The sequence below is a fragment of the Anabas testudineus genome, chromosome 14 (genome assembly GCF_900324465.2).
Source record: "Anabas testudineus chromosome 14, fAnaTes1.2, whole genome shotgun sequence".
In the NCBI taxonomy this organism is placed as follows: domain Eukaryota; kingdom Metazoa; phylum Chordata; class Actinopteri; order Anabantiformes; family Anabantidae; genus Anabas; species Anabas testudineus.
In genome coordinates, this window is record NC_046623.1 from 10,576,922 (window position 1) to 10,594,045 (window position 17,124).

A 17,124-nucleotide genomic window follows, 5' to 3' on the forward strand; every position below is an offset into this window, starting at 1 on the left:
TTTTCTTAATTTAGTCTTTTTCAGTGTTGTTATGACATTCATACAGTAGAGTACAGTCCGAAATCCGGGGAAACACTGAGAATGAGCCACTTTCAAGCTGTTGAGGAGGTTCTTCTTTTGTCAGATAAAATAAATACAGAACTGTGTCTTGAATTGAATTGTGGTGCAAAAGATGAGGAATATATTATGATTATCAATAAATATGTGGTACAATACATAAAGCGTGTAAGCAAAACCAAGGACCAGATAAGATTCCCAAAAGAAAACACTTAATTTTCACATCCCTATTTAGCATTGAATAGCATAAACATTTAGTAAATGGTTTTAAAGCACACTATAATGCATTTGTAAGTACATAGTTCAGCAGTGACATGGTTTCTTTTCATGCACCAGATGACAAATGTTGTTTGAGCATTGTGGTTCTTTCAGTAACAGTTCTGTCATGTCTGAAAAAGGCCTTAAGGAATATTTACTTTACTTAACTGACAACCATGCTTGAGTGACAGAAAACCATCATCTTAACGATGCACTCTGCAGTGTGACATGTTCAGTCTCAAAAGGACCATAGTTTGTTTAGCAAGTTTTATATCCAAAGTTCAGCTTCACTGAACTTTCACCTCTGAATGCACAGCTCCTTAGAAGGGGACTCAGCATTGACAGATTAACACTGTCACATTTGACTGCGAAAAATAATAAACTAAATAAAAAAAAAATAAAAAAAAACTGACAGAATGAAGTAGTGGAATTACCTTTTCTTACAACTTCTAATTTTACTTAACTACATTTCACAGCCTATAGATACTTTCAAAATAAAATGTTTGCATATGGAAGATATGAAGAAACATAAGGCTCTGTTAAGAATCAATTTCCCAATTGTACATACAGAAAAGTAGCTCAAGGGTGAAGTCAACTGACATTAATTAATTAAAGTATCAATTTTATCATCTTCCATGAAAAATACCAAACATATTGGTACATAATGGTTCTGGGTTCTGGAAATATCAGGATCTGCTGTTATTTGTTGCACATAAGCATTGTCAAGATGTCACTTTGATATCTGGGTAATGCACATTTTTTGCGATTCTCATTATCAGGCAATAACATAATCAGTGCACCTTGATGATGATGATTAGTTGGAGGCCTAAATGAACAAGTTAAAATGAGCTCTATCCAAAGCAACTGCAACAGTAAAATTCCCTTTTGACATTACTACAATGACTGGGATTCGTGTTCTGCATTATTTTACAGTTACATTCACATTAATACTTAAAGAATAAAACTATTATAAGGTATTTAAGTATTAAATACATGCTTACTTTTACGTAATATTTTCAGTTCACACTTCATTTGTAGCAGAGCATGTGTGCAGCTTTAGTACGTCTACTTCTAGGACAAAATAACTTCTAGTCGTAGAATAAAGTCCAGTTGTTGTATTGGCTTTACCCAATGTTTGTGCAGTGACTGCGATTGATTTCCCTCTCTTCTCATATTCAAAATAGCTTACTATTATCCAATAGCTGGTGGAATGCCAAAGGCAGCTAAAAATGCAGGTAACATACCTGGGAAACAATTCACTTATAATTTAGGAAATCTGTTGTTTAAACTGAAATTCTTTTTTTTTTAATAACTTTTTAAATTAAACCCAAATGTCTGCAGTGTAGAGAAAACACAAGTGGATTGGCCTAGCCTTTCCTACTTTTTGAGGAAGGAAACAACCCAAAGTCCCAATTTGAGCAGAAAAGCAACACATTTATAGAGAGAACAAGTTTAATTTATTACAAATTTTGAATCAAGAAACATTAGCTTCTTATTTCCTTGTTTGTTTTCATGGTGAAATATACAAAGTAAATAGTTTGCCTTGCATCGCAAACTATATCAGCAAAGGGAGCAGTAGTTTGAATTTCTTCATTTGTGAATAAAGCAAGAGAGCCAAACCCAGGACACACATATTTTGTTTATGACAGTAAATACAACTTAATAAGGATCCCAGGAGGTAGAGGTGAAGGATTTTCAGCCTTCACCTTGGTAGCTTCAGTTACACCAGTAAAAACTTCACTTTAGTCTTTAAACAATGTTGTACCTACTGTTTCATTATACAACATTGTATAATATCATTATTATTGTGGCTTTTGTTATTTGCTGGATGAAGTTACTTATTTTAGAGTTTTGTACCACTGCAATGTGTTTCTGAAAAATATAATTAAATATTCAATGGACACCCACAAATTAATAAAAAAAACAAAACAGGTCATTAGAAACCAAACAAACAACACTTGAGGTCTGAAAGGCAGTTTTCCGAGTGTTTGCACTAAATAGAACAGGAGCACCAGCAGGAAATAAGAGACAAACTAAACAGAAGCTCCAGCGGCTCCAACAGAAGCTCTAGACTGGAGCAGTGGAGGTCAACATTTTCCACCAAGGAAGAAAACATTTTTTTTTTCTTATTGTAAACAAGTCACATGAAACAACAATGAACTGACCTTGCTAGAAACTAGTGTCTGTGCAGACAGAGCATGACACATGTAATTCTTCTGTGCCATAGGGCTCAGTATTTGCCCATAAAAGTGGTTTACTTTGAGTCAATACCCTACAATCAATGGCTGAAAATATTCCCACAGTAATATGGTTATTCCTGTTTGTGACATGTTTGAAGGAAAACCCTGCTATTTTAGATTTTTTTTTTAAATGTTTAAAAGTCAAAATGTCACCGATATTAATGATTTACACCTTCAGTGGGAGTCAATGGTTTAGGAGCTGAGAGCCACAGACAAAGCAGGGAAATCTAAAAATACTGAGAGACGGACAAACACATGGTTGGTTTTGGTCTTTTCATGGGATTTGTTGACAATAACAAAAGGATCATCAGCCTTAGCTAACCAAATGACATCTGCAACTAACAGCAAAGCTGCCAGGATGTCTTAGTGAAAACATACTATCAGACACTGAATTCAGCTGCCAAATTTAAATGGTCTTACAATTTATAACCAGACTTAATTATTCAGATGAGAAACCTTTGCAACAACTGACCCAAGCAAGACATATTACATAAGACGTACCACATATTACAGCATTTTTTAAACGCCTCAGCATGTTTCAGATAGTCATGTATGTCCTGGTAGCTCATTAAAGTCGTGTCAGACTTTTCTACCATTTATCTCAATTGGTTTTGCATAGTTCAGCTAGAGTAGAAGCTTTACTGCTTTAGTGTGTGAGAGGCAATGGGCATAACGAAAGAGCCTTTCTGGATTTGAAACGCAAGGTTTTTGTGTAACACGAACATTATTTTTAGGAAAAGATTTCCAGAAGTTGTGCCACTGGTAATATTTGCCATTAACAAGACTACAAAGTCACACAAAAGATATTTTTGGCAATTCTTCAGGGAGGTGGTGAGCATCCAGGACGCACACAATAAACAGTTAAACTTTAGACACGGTGTCATTACACATCATACAAACTAATTCATTTGAAGCATAGGGAGACCTTAACACATGAGCAACAGCAACAATCAGAGTTAAAAAGTTAAAAAATCACTTTCTATTTTAGTATTTATGATGAATTTACTTAAAACCAAATGTGGATCTGCTTTATCAGGACTATTTGGGAGTGGTTTGGTCAGATTTGAATAAGAAAAAACAACTGTTGCACAACTATCTCTGCATTTCTATTCAAATATTGCTGAAATAATTCTGACTCTGTCAGAAAATAGTGTGTTCAGGGTCTTGCTTTTGTAGTTGTACTATGCCCTTTGGTAACAATAACAGTGGACTTTCCATACACATGATATTAATAAAAGAAAGGCAGTCAGAGAAAACAGTTAATTTTCTAAACATTCATCACCGTGTACAGACAAATATTCTGGCTCAACCTAAACTGTTCATACCATAACTGTGTGAATGTCATTTGTAATTAAAAGTTATTTCTTGCATCATCTGTTCAACTTTCACTATGGTGAGTCCAATTCTATCTTCACTGTTAAAAATGGTGACCAAAACTGCACTAATAACGCTCAAGATGACCACGTGAAAAGCTGTTCTGTTCACAGATGGTCTATGCAGAGGAAAACTGTATTAAATATTTTTTGTTTTGACACTAAATTTATGTAGACAGGCTAGCAGTACGCATCAAGATCACGAAGTATACACACTAAGTATAATATGAGCATGAAAACATATAATAACAACAACCACAGAGTTTTAGCGCAGTGTAAAGATGACATAAATAACAGCTGGGCGTACAATCTTAATGAATCTGGACTTGGATCCTTCATCATTTAAATACAACAAGTCTTGTGGGTTAATAACAATAAATCAACCTGTAAGCATTTAGGCTTGAACATTAGATTTCCCACCTGTTTATACGATATCTGTCATTGTGTGGATTTCTGTGTGTTCCTTGTCTTTGCAGCTGATCTAAGCAAAGTAACGAGTCACATGAGCACAAAATCAAACAGCTCAAGGCTGTTATGACTTGCATGAGTGTTGACAGCAGTCTGGTGTGTTGCAGTCCTCTGCACGTTTGGTCTAATGGGTCCATCTAAGCTTTAGCCTGTAGTTGTAACCCTGTTCATAACAGGAATATTGTGATACTCTATCACATCTTCAGTGTACATCCTTCTAAAAACAACAAAACAACAAAAAACAAAAATAAAAACAAACAAAAAAAACTTCATATGATACAGTTCACGTTTCTCAGTGATGATATGCAGCAGGATTCCATGTGCGGTACCAGGACCTAAGATGAAAAGCGAGGATAACAGGATTATTCAATTACTCAAATAAAAATGTGAAAACTATTTTATTCAACAATTAAATCTCAATAGTCCTATTACAAAATACATTGTTTTGTTTGTTTGTTTGAATGATTTCCTGCTGAGAAGGATGAGAAGATTGATACTATCTCATATCTGTCCAGAATGACTGTGCTGGCCAAGAAGCAGTTGAACAGCAAGTAGCTCCCCTTAAAACCACAAATTGCCTATTATCAAGCCATGTAACACTCAGGGACACAACCCTGCATAAAACAGCACTTTCCTTTTCTACAATTTGGTTTTATTTAGCATGTTAATTAGTGAGCTTTAAAGGTGCTGGCAGGCAGATTTTGTTTTGGAGAGTCTCTGGTTTGCTATTTTCTCCAGTCATTATGCTCAGCCAACCAGTTCATAGCATTTAGTGTCCAAACAATGTGGTGACAAGACTGATTTTGATCCTCTCAGCTCATTTTCAGATAAAAAATGACCAGGCAAATGTTAAAATATTTATATTGTTCAGCCATGTGTAGTTGAATAAATCATACCCTGGTGTGGTGTAGGAGGCTGGGTTGACCTGAGATGTTAAGGAGACAGAGGCTGTGGACAAACTGTTAGGTGAAGCTTCACGGCTTGCACTGTTTGGAGAGGAGTTTGATGAAACTGGAAGAAAAAGTCAACACATTATTGAAATGAACATTCATATCAGCTTATAAACAGAAATCTCACAACAATCAGATCAATATCAGTAGCAGGATGTAGGAAACAGAACTTGCCTCCACCTGAAGCCAGAGGGCTATAGGATCTGGATGCAGAGGCCTGAAACAGAGTGAAAATGGATTTGATAAAGCCTCCATCACATTAGGACAATAAAATATATATTCCTTAAGGAGCCATGAATGAATTTAAGTCAAGTTATAGGATATTTATATTATTATTTTAATTACTACTATTATGATTATTATTTTAATGGATAAAGTCACAGTTTGTGTCTCACTGTGTTGTTTGATCGTCATCATTGTTATTTTTGTATAGTGCCTCTTTTGTTTTTCGATTAAAATATGATCTTTGGATTTCAGCAAAGTTTGTTTTTTGACAAACAAGGCCCTACCTCAGCCTCTCAGCATCTTTTTTTGTTTGCTTCTTTAAGTTGCTACGTCTTTACAACCAACAATTCTCAATTTTAAGCAGTATCTCATCACACAACCTACAGTCCTTGAACACTGAAACAGGTTTTGCTCTCTGTAACCATTTCTTCTGTTTAGTCTGACATTATTAAATCAAGCGCACAGTACCCTGTTGAGTTGCAATGGAAAGAGAAAAAAAAGGAGGAGAGGAATGGTTACAGCAGGTAGCACGTGTCCAATGTTTATCTGGGCACCTGACTTATTGCTGTTGTTACACCTGTTTGAACTATTGCACCTGTAAGCACACATACACACACACGCACACACACAAATGTGATGTGTACACTGCAGCAATGTAAGAGCTTCAACCACTGGAGGGTTTCTGCTGGTGTGAAGTTTCTCTTCAAAGCACAATAGAATATGCTATAATGTTATATTAGCATATTTGAAATAATAAGTAAGAGGAAGATGGCTAACCACTCTGGAGTTGTAGCTGTGTGATTTGACAGGTAAGGCAGTCACCGGGCAGTAGATCCTCTTCTCTTTCTGACGCCGATTACAGAACCAAACTCGAACCACCTCTTTCTCCATGGACAGCTGCTCTGAGATCAGGGTTATCTCCTCAGAGTTGGGCTTTGGGTTCTGGAAAAAAACAGAAATGAAAGTATGTTCACGATTTGATCTGTACAATAGAATTAATGAGTAAAAGTTGGGTTTACAAAAAGTCTGGCAATAAATCAGGTCACATATTGACAATACTGTCACTGTAAGATCTTTAACAGTAGTTTTAACTTTTTAATTACTTAAATTATTAAGTGTGAATAAAACATTGTGCAACAGCTGTTGTGCTATATGTACAAATTTATAAAAAGTATAAAAAAATGAGGTTTCAGTGCATAAGTAGTCTATTTTGAGCAAAATTATATGGTTAATATTCTCACAATGACAACCTTTACACTGCTTAGTGCAAATGTAGACATCATGTTTTCTTCTGTGAACAACCTGGAAAGAAGAGCAAAGTCAATAGAAAAACTCACATCAAGGAAGCGTTTCTCCAGAGTCAGCTTGATGTTCGTTTCGATGCTTGTCCTCTTTTTTCTTTTGCGTCCGTAGCCCTCCATCAGGGGCGGCAAAGAGGTGGGGTTGCTCATTGAGTCAGAAGGTGCGTTCTCTAACGTGAAAACAAATGTAACTGTGACATTCAGCACTATCAGTAAAAACCCAAATCCAGAATCATTATTACTGACATGAATTATGAAAAGTAAAATATAAAAGAATATTACTACAACACATTATCATAGCTGTTGACAGTGGTGGTAATACAGTAGACAAAAGATCATTTTTATAGATACTATACTGATAGAATGTCCCTACTAATTATACTGAATATATCATTTTGTTTATATCTCATTTAATAGCTCCTTAAAGAGGCCCTTTAAAGATGTTTATATTTACTTTCCTTGTTTTCAAACTTATTTTCAGGTCAAGACAGAATAATCAGTGATACTGTAATAAACAGTATCTGTGCTGTACCTGCATCACTTAGCCATTTCTCCAGCAGAGGTTTAAGCTTGCACATGTTTTTGAAGCTGAGGTTTAGTGCCTCAAAGCGAGAGATTGTCGTCTGGCTGAAGTCGTTTCCGTAGAGTTTTCCCATTGCAAGGCCCACGTCCCCCTGTAATAGAACACACACATTAACCGTCAGTGAATTTAGTTGACCTGATTATCCAATATGTTGTTGATCCGTTATGTTTATTCTCAGTAAATTCAGTATCTAAAGCAGTAAGTAACATGTAATATGCAGTATTTGTACATCATAAGTGTAAAGCTTGTTTCTGCTTGGGTGGGGATGCGAAGGTTGCTCTGTTGCAACTTGAGCAATACTGTAGAATTTATAATGTTAAAGGTTTCAACATAACTGTCTTTTAAACACCTAGAAACAAGGTTTACTGGGGTCAAACCGTCTTTACAACACCAAATATATGTAGCTTAATTTGAGAGTTATTATTTATTTAATGTTGAACACTCAGAAAGTAAAATAATCTGTTTAATCAGAACTGCAGGTGTCATATTTAACCAACAGTGATGATAAACCATCAGCTCCACAGCTGTTATCCAGTTTTCATTTAAATGCTCCTAAATACAGATTAGTATGTGGAATATGGGAACCACTTTGTCCACATTAAACAGTACAAATAAAGAAAATGGCAGAAAGTAATGTGCTCATGTAGAACATTTTGCTCATGGATTGAGAAAGCGAGTTTTCAGGACATGTGATTGAAAACAAGGTGAGGTTCTTCCTCTTTTTACCTGAGTGAAGCCCAGTTTGATGCGTCTTTGTTTGAAAGCTTTAGCAAACTGCTCCAGTTCCTCCAGGTCACTGGGTTCCTCCTGTGGTGGGACCGACATGTGTTTAGGCATCTGCAGGTGGGACATGTCCATGTGGTTCTCCATAGATGGTCCTGCCAGACCGGAGCGACTCATGGCCTGGATCAGAAACATGAACGTATCTGCATTGTTTGGCTTGTTTTGTACCTTAAAAATATATTGAAGTATACAGTATGTGATATTTTTGGTGTGTTACACGGTTCTTTGTGTGCATAGAAAGGAAGTAGTCTGGATTCACCTGTGGAGTCAGAGCCAGTCCAGGCTGATGCGGAAGAAGGCTGGTTTGACTCTGGCTAGGAAGTGACAGTAGGTTCTGCTGCAGAAGGGCTGCAAGGAAAATCAGCAGGGGGTTGATCAAGTATCATGATATGATACTATGAGTATAATAACAAGACTCTGGGATACTGCTCTTTGTCAAATAATTTATCATGTGCAGGTATTTTTGTCATTTTTTAATTTCTGTTAACACAGATGCGTCTGTTAGTGAGCTTTAGATGTATTAGTCTGTTTTTTTTTAAATATGAGCTATAAGTTCTGGGTGTTCATGCTAAACTAGGTTAACAACGTGCTACCCTACCTCCCTTGTACCTTGTAATGACTTGTAAGTTGCTTTGGATAAAAGCGTCTACTAAATGTAAATGTAAACAACATCCTGACACCATCTCTGTACTTCACACCACTGGTACTGTGGTGTAGCGACAAAATTATAAATGAAACCTTGAGATTAACCTGGTTTTTCTGCATCAACTGGTCCTAAAATGTAATTTTAGTCACAAAGTAGACAAATCTACTATATTTTTGAGAAGACTTTCTAATCTTGCCAGAATCTACAGAACACACCCATTAAATATTCTCAGTTCTTGTGGAAAAAATAAGTGAACCCATTGCATGCATCTAATAACTAGCTTAAAGTAGCTCTGTGCTGAGCAGCCTCTTTGACTTGAGTTTGTAACCTTGTCCAGCTTTATGCAAATCCTCAGTTCTTATTGTAAATCTTCTGAGATCTGTTTTTATGAGGCATTGTTCACATCAACAGATGCTGTTTGTGAAGAGCAAACTCAAAATATTTGCACCGACTTTGCCAACTCCACCTTTTGTCATTAGCCAAGGGGTTCACATACTTTTTTTGTTTAATGATGCATTCAATATAATATTTAAATTATTTGCTAAAACAAGTAGATGTTTTTGTCATTATTGTAACTTAGATTAACATCTAACTGTATTTTAATGCAGGAGAAAGGGTTCACATGTTCTCTCTGCTGATATAAGTACAATGTTGTTTAAGTTTGTAAAATAATCATTTTGTATTGTCATGAAATCACACTATAGTATGGAAATTTGATAAGACTCCACCTTGATGACTGGTGGGGCTCTGGGAAAGCAGGAAGGGAGAGGGAGATGACAGGTGGGACGGTGGCATCAGAACCAGCTGCTGCATGGTGTGGAGAGAGGTGAGCTCCTGGAGCAAAGCATAAAACATAATGAAAATTAGTCTCAACTCACTTCAGAAGTTAATATTCATTACTTACAACTAATATTGTATTAGGTTGAGTATTTGGACTACAAGAATACTTAATCCTGCATTTCCCATAATGCAACTGAAAAGCTGCTTTTTGTCAGACCTACATGTTTAACATTTCAGATCGCTGTTTAAATCCTCTTGATGGATGGATGAAATTTAAGAAAGGCTCTTATACATCACAACAACACATTTAAATGTAAAATACGCAGATAAATAATTGTGAGTCTGTGCCTTACCCCAGTCAGCTGACCTCCAGGCACTGGAGAGTTCTGTGTCAGGTGACATGTCTTCAGTGTGGACGCCGAATGAGGCGAGTCGCTGATTGCTTCTGTTTTTATCTAAGATGCCAAAAACACAACCAGACAGTGTTAACTCAGGTTTCTTATGAGTAGATTACTAAAGTAGAACTGAGAGGATGGAAAACATGAATCATCATCATAATCACAAATGCATGTATCTGACTGTGTGTATGTGTGATTGACCTGTGTATACACACAGACACACACGCATACTCATGTACGCTGCCTCCAGGACCAGTTTGGTCACTAAACACAAGACAAAGAGTGATACACTCTCTCCCTCCCCTTGGGTAAGCCAGTATGCAAATATTCCTCCCACTCGCTCCCCCCAAACCCTGAAAAACCACAGTACTTCCTGAAAGCATAGGCACAAAAAAAATGATCCCCCCGTGCCAAAATGAATGTTTGGAGAAGTATCCAAATAGCTGCGAACTATTTGAAGTGTTTCTAAAGACATGCTGTTATTGACATCTGTTGAAAGAGCTGGTAGTTTATCCTGAGGATGTTAGCTGTCTGAAAGTCATTAGAACATTGTGTCTTGGGTAAAGACAGATTCAGTACCATTCACATGGCTCTAGGGTATTTTAATTCCAACTGAACAGCACTATTACATCTGTCATAACAATACAGAAAGTCTGTGACATTCTTATTATTAACAAATCCTATGAAAAGACTTAAACCAACAATGATTTGATCCCACCAACTATTATACAGTTGGTATTCTGTTCATTTGTCTCTGTGCTCCTGATACATTATATATTGTCTGTGTAACAGCTTCATTGGTGTGCAAAACCAAATTAATGAGCCACGCTTATGCACGGGTGACATCTACATCCCACTGCTGCTGTATATCAACTCACTAGAACATTATACATGTAGCCTACTAATCTGCTTAAAACAGTTTGATGTTTGCTAAGAGCTGCAAAGACCAGCTGGTTTAAGTAATTGCCGAGTGTTTTTTATCCAATGAAATAATCTTTCTGTTCAGTATGCTAAGACTGGCAACGTTAGTTCAAGCAGCAGGAGCTCATTTGAGTCTTTTTCTTTCTTTTTTTTATGGTCCCGCTTCAATCTGCTGCTCTTCCACTCAGCATTTCTGTCAGTTTCAGGTATTATAAAAAGAAAAAAGTAGCTAAATGTGGATGATGGAGCAAAACTGTACTTTTTTTTTTTCAGTGATTTACAATTGTTCATTCTTTGTGGTAGTTAAGTGTATATAAGTATATACAGTATATAAGTGTGCTGGGCCACATTTTTAGGAATTTAAAAATAGGACATGCAGCAGTGTTTCATAAATTTAGTTACTCACCTGTCGACTGAAGTCGATTCCGTTTTGCTCTAAATGTTGGAAGAGAGAAAGAAACTCAGATTATAAAATCCAGTGACCAACAAGATCATATTCTTTGTTAGTTGAAATTAAACTAACAATTGTAAATAAAATTAGACCTGAATATAAAACTATTTGAATAATTGATTTAAGCCATGTCTCATTTTAAGGTTTAAATGTTTGGGGTCACTTACAAATTTCTGTGTTGTCAGTGAAAATATACTATATGTGTTTTCAGTTGTGCTAACATAATCGCAAAGGATTAGCCTTTTGAGATGTAAACTTGCAATAATAAACACAATGTGTAAAAAAAACTGCTGTTATGAGCTATGCTTTTCTTTAAAAGACACAAAGACATTTCCAAGTGACCCTAAACCTTTTAATGGCAGTCTATATGACATAGCTAAAAACAGTTTCTCCAAAAGAAGCTGTTTAGTATGTGTCACATGGCTCTATGGGTCACATGTGGGTCAGTGTCCCACCTGGTGATAGATTCACGAGTCAAAATGTCAACAACCCACATGTGATCTCAACAACCCTGGAGATGTTAACAAATTAACAATTTCACAGAGAGTAAATGCCTAGGGGGGGTCACGACAAGTCAGTTAGAACTGGAGGAGCCTGTGATGAGAAGTGAAACATCTTCAAGGATCTTGAGTTCTAGCTGGCGGCAAATATCACTTTTGGGAATACCATCAACTGGACGACTGAAAATATCCACAGACATGTGCAAATAAGGTGCAACTACAATAATAAAATCCTGCCTACATATCAATGCATGAATAATGAGTGATCTAATGATAAAACACTTCAATTATGACGCATCTGAAATCATATTTCCAGCACAGGACTGTTCCATCGTGGCATTAGTAATTTTACTGGAAAGAATCTGGATACTTCCTCCACTACGGCTGATTGTTTACACAAAGAGCTGTGTATACAAAAACACACACTTCAGACAGGTACAATATGTTCAAGAAATGCACTTTCCCTGCTGAGATAAACAACATTTAGAGTTGAGTTTATGTGGACAGTGAAAGAGAGAGAGAGCTAAGAGAGGACAGTTCAAAGGTGTGTTACAGCGAATGTCAAATCATTTGAATGTCAAATTGGACTTTTGGGGCTGAATGTGTGTGTGAGAGAGACAGGCAGTGATCTGTGAGCTGCTGGAGACACACAATGCAAATACACCTATAATCCTCACCCCCACCCCCTACACTCTCTCTCTCACACACATACACACACACACACACTCTCCAACCCTCACCCAATTATGGTACTGCCCCCCAGCCCAACCAGCTTCACAGCGAAACTTCCAGTATGGAAATGACCAAGACATGCAAATCAGCTTTGAGTGCAGAGAGCCTGTATTGGAGCTGGTTGTGCACAAGCATACACATACACACAAAAAGTCAGTTGCAGCATGATAAATTCAGTATTTACGTCATGTGTTAGGCCTGAAATTATATTTTGCTAAGTGAAAAGAATGCAAGTAAACTGTACTGGGAACAAGAGACGTTCTAATTTATTATTATTTATCATAATCTAGTTAACCTTCGAGGGCTGATTATAACATTTACGTTAGTCAAATAAGCTGTTCCCCAATCCCATACTACATATTAATAGTTTGTTAGTATATACTAGTTAGAATAATAAACAGTTTGGATTTATTATACAAAACATTACTGTACTAAGCTTTCCAGTGGTTGTAAAAAATATATGTCACAGGTAGGCCTATTTATAAAAAAATACCTGAAAAGAACTAAAACCAATGTGTTAGTTTGTTTCTCAGTGCAATGACTTCCCTACTCTACCTGTAGCTGTAGTTCCTAGTGAAGATTAATCTTAAAAACATATGGTTTCAGTTTTTTTTTTAAATCCTACAACATATGAGCACTAGGTTTTAGTTTTCATTGTTGTGTTGGGGACTTTTTTTAACAGAAGATTAATATGTATTTGGCATTTTAATTTGTAGGATTGTGTCAAAACAACATGTGTGTTCATGTAAATGAAGTACCATGTCATCTAGGGTAATGGTGTAATTCATTTTTAGACAACTATGAAGCTCTGAGGTAGGTATCAGGCTTTGATAGCTTGCCTATACAGACAATACTTCCTTGTTGGTTTGGTCTTTTCTGGGGATTTAGTGACAATAAGAAACATTTATTGAATATCACCAGGCTCTGAACTTCTAAAAAACATAATGCAGAGCATCTTTTGAGATCTGCCTTAAGCTACCCCTTCACAGTTTGTGAGTTGGTAATCTGTTTACTTTGTGTATTGTACGACAATAGAATATATTCACAATGACCTCAAATATCCAGCAGATGATATATTTATAATTACTTTTTTGAGTATTTTCATTTTGTCCCTTTTCTTGTGTAAACACATTATTTACTCAGAACCTGCTTAGTTAATTAGTATTGTGTATGGAAAAAAGGACAGAGTTCAGTAAGGACCACTTATTCGAAAACTACTATTAAAATACCATTACCAATACATTAAAATACCATTACCAAATACTAAATACCATTCTGCAGTATACCTACACAAAAGAACTTTGACACCAAATTATCAGCGTAATAATCTCAGTGAGTTAATGATGTTCACTTAGCTGCTACTTATGCAGAGTTTTCTGTGTTCTATGTATTCAACAATGCAGAAGCATATTATACTGTGTCATTTTGCAATTTTTTCTGATTTTTTCACCAGTCAAGTCATCTTTATACTGTCATAGGCTATTTGTAAGTTTACTTTAGTAAGTTTAAGTTATGATCACAGTTTTAGTTAAATGTTGAGAGAGTTAAAAAGTGATTTATGGCATGACGGCACAACATAACCATTAGGTTTCCCTGATGAGTTGAGGACTATTTCTTCAGAGGGAGGAGGTTCAATTGAAAACAGTGAGGTCTTCATTGAAACGATTCACTGCTTTTGGTCATTTTAATGTAGTTTTTCACTACTGGAACAACAACAGATATTTCATTTACCGCAACTGTTCTGAAGTGGTGGCAAAAACCACAGAAGTACATACCTCTAAACACAGATTCAAAAATATCTGCGTGAATAGATTTAGAAAAATACAAGTTTTTCATTTAATGGACCAAATAGTTTGAAATAATGCATCAAGGCCTCTGTAAAATGAACAATAGTCTGACCAGTGATCCTTCCAAATAAAAAAAAAAGCACCTGCACACCTGATCACTTACTAACAAAACAACACTCAATGATCATACATTGACAAAAATGCAGACATTGAGCACTTCCATGAACAAAGCTGTTCACTTTTCTTGCAGCCATTGTCTAAGTAAGTTCCACTTTATCTGTTGCTGGTTCCTGGTTTTGTTTCATGGCCGGTTGCTGTCCTCAGCCCCCAGGTAGGAAGCATTTCTCGGCAAACAGCCTCAGGTGCATCCTGGTATCTCAACCAACTGCCACAATACACATACGCACACACCCACACATACACACATACACACATTTTCATGATTTTACAGAACCTTACACTGACGTTTATTTTCTAGGGACGTACCCTAACCTTAACCATAACCCCTACTTGACTAATTTTAGCTTTAATCCAAATCATCACTCAATTGATTGAAATTCAATGATTGACATGGTGGGTCCAGCTTCTGGTCCCTACAAGTAAGATATTGTCCCCACAGTGTGAGTCTGTAAACAGGTTTTTTATCCCCGCAATGTGAAAAACAAACACACACACACACACACACACACACACACACACACACACATATACAATCCATACAAGCGGGACAAAATGATATTTGTTTAGATTTTTTTTTCAACTCTTGGCATCACAGGGACGAGTATGAGGAATTGTTTGTTTTGTTGTTGAAAGCATGTAGCTGCTGGGAAAGGTTGTACTTGCTTCCTGCAGCAAAATAACTGAACAGAAATAAAACTCAGGAACAAACAGTCAGGGTGCACTAAGACTTTAGAAGCTAAGACAAATTTTTTTTCTATAGATACACAGTATAAAACATATTTGACTATAAAAGTTTTAGACACAGAGCACAACAAAATTCTCTCTCTGATATAACCCAGATGACTATTTCATGATGTTTCCACTTTCCATACAAGCAACCTTCCTATAACAAACTCTTCTCGCCAAAGCTGATATCATATGGTTATCTAAAGGAACAAATCAAATAAAAGCTGTAGAGATGTAGAGACAATCAACCACCTCTTTCCATGGAACTCCAGCATCAACAGCAGTGACAGAATAAACACTGCACACTTTCCTGAGTCACATCTATTCAATTTGTCTGTGTGTTGAGATGTTTTAGTCGTGTTTACGTGTGTCATGAGGATGGTGAAATATCCTTACCTGTCTGTTCAGCTGGAGTCTCCGACTGCTCCACTGTGTCTGTGCTCATCTTAATATCTGTAATGATAAATATAGCTGATTTTCCTACAGGATTGTAACTTTACCAGGACAATGAAGCACTCAGGCCACCCAGGAAAATGATCTTGAGTCTATTCTAATGCGCCCTCCCCTCCACACCACCAACTCTATACACTCCTGTGTGATCCCTAGTTATAATATTCATAAGCAAGGCAGACATTGCCACAAAGCACTACCAGACATCAGTAGGCACCCAGCACATAAACTGTTATTAAAACTTTGGCCAGGTAAAATACTAAAGACATTAAAAAGTCACTGACAAGCCTGTGTTGGAGGAGTGACTCACCTCAGATAAAAAGGTTTGTGTGACTCCAGTTGCTGTCTGTGTCCCAGGTTATTCAAAAGAAACTAGTACAGTGGGATAAAAAGTTTTGGAAATCCACGGCTGCTCATTGGCATTTTCCTAAGTGGAGAAACGTTCACCTCTGCAGTACACCCTGCACTGCCTGATTTGCATATGTCTCTGTGTGTCCTATCCAGCTTCAGCCTGTTTGCATAAAACAACAATAGGGTTACTGCAAATTTACAGCGCGCGTGTGTGTGTGTGTGTGTGTGTGTCCACACAGACAGTCCTCCTCTCAAAGTACTATGGATAACAAGTTGATGTTTGTATTACTCATTTTACCTGAGACAGCTCAGTGTGCGTTAGCGATGATCAGAGCAGCTTTTCTTTGTCAGGCTTGCTTTTGCTTTCTCATGATTTTGACAAAGTAAATTTGGTCTTATAATTTTAGATCTTAATCTCACAATTTGAAGTAATATGATTATTTTTCACCATCTGTTTTTTTTTTCAGACATTAAAGGAAAGGTTTATATTTCATGTCTTAATTGTGTCTTAAAACAGTACTCAGGTGCCTGCAGGAACACAGAAAGATGTCCTACTTGCTATAATTACTCCTCCTGTTCACTTCCGAAAGCCCTTTCAATAGAGGTCAGGGGATCAACATCTACACTCCTTATTTGTGCAAACATAAAATGATTTATTTACACTTAGTAATGTGAAATGTTTGTGGTTCCCTGGTTAGTGTTTCTGTTGATTTGTAGTGTATGAATGTATGAAGCTAACTAAAAAGGGTATCCACTTCATAGGGCTAGTATGGAATATTGAAGCCTTATATTGTGTTTTGAGTTTTAAATACATTTTGCACAGCTGGAGGACTGTTCATTTTAGGCCCTAACCCTAACCCAGAGATCCCATTCTTACTTGTGTCTACAACAAAATTAAAACTATTACATGCTGTTAATACTGTGGATTATTAGTGTATATATTCCCCGGTGGCATGAACAGAGT

At 36.6% G+C, this 17,124-nt stretch overlaps 1 protein-coding gene across 1 annotated transcript; it reads right to left on the reverse strand.

Moving 5' to 3' along the window:
* Positions 1–4,513: 4,513 nt before the first annotated feature.
* On the reverse strand, positions 4,514–16,257 carry pou2f3 (POU class 2 homeobox 3). The gene is made up of 13 exons (XM_026373295.1): positions 16,120–16,257; positions 15,756–15,812; positions 11,390–11,418; positions 10,018–10,119; positions 9,613–9,718; positions 8,498–8,586; positions 8,182–8,358; positions 7,405–7,546; positions 6,909–7,042; positions 6,349–6,513; positions 5,521–5,563; positions 5,293–5,407; positions 4,514–4,731 (listed from the first exon to the last, which is right to left on the reverse strand). The coding sequence occupies exons 2-13, from the start codon at positions 15,802–15,804 to the stop codon at positions 4,689–4,691; spliced, it is 1,194 nt and encodes a 397-aa protein (XP_026229080.1). The 5' UTR covers positions 15,805–15,812; positions 16,120–16,257; the 3' UTR covers positions 4,514–4,688.
* Between the last annotated feature and the right edge of the window lie 867 nt (positions 16,258–17,124).

Coding starts and splice junctions, on each gene's coding strand:
- pou2f3 (XM_026373295.1), bottom strand. CDS start 15,804: ATGAGCACAGACACAGTGGAGCAGTCGGAGACTCCAGCTGAACAGACA. Junction 7,547..8,181: donor TCAAACTGGGCTTCACTCAG/GTAAAAAGAGGA, acceptor GTTCTATTACAG/GGGGACGTGGGCCTTGCAAT. Junction 4,732..5,292: donor GCCTCCTACACCACACCAGG/GTATGATTTATT, acceptor TTTTCATCTTAG/GTCCTGGTACCGCACATGGA.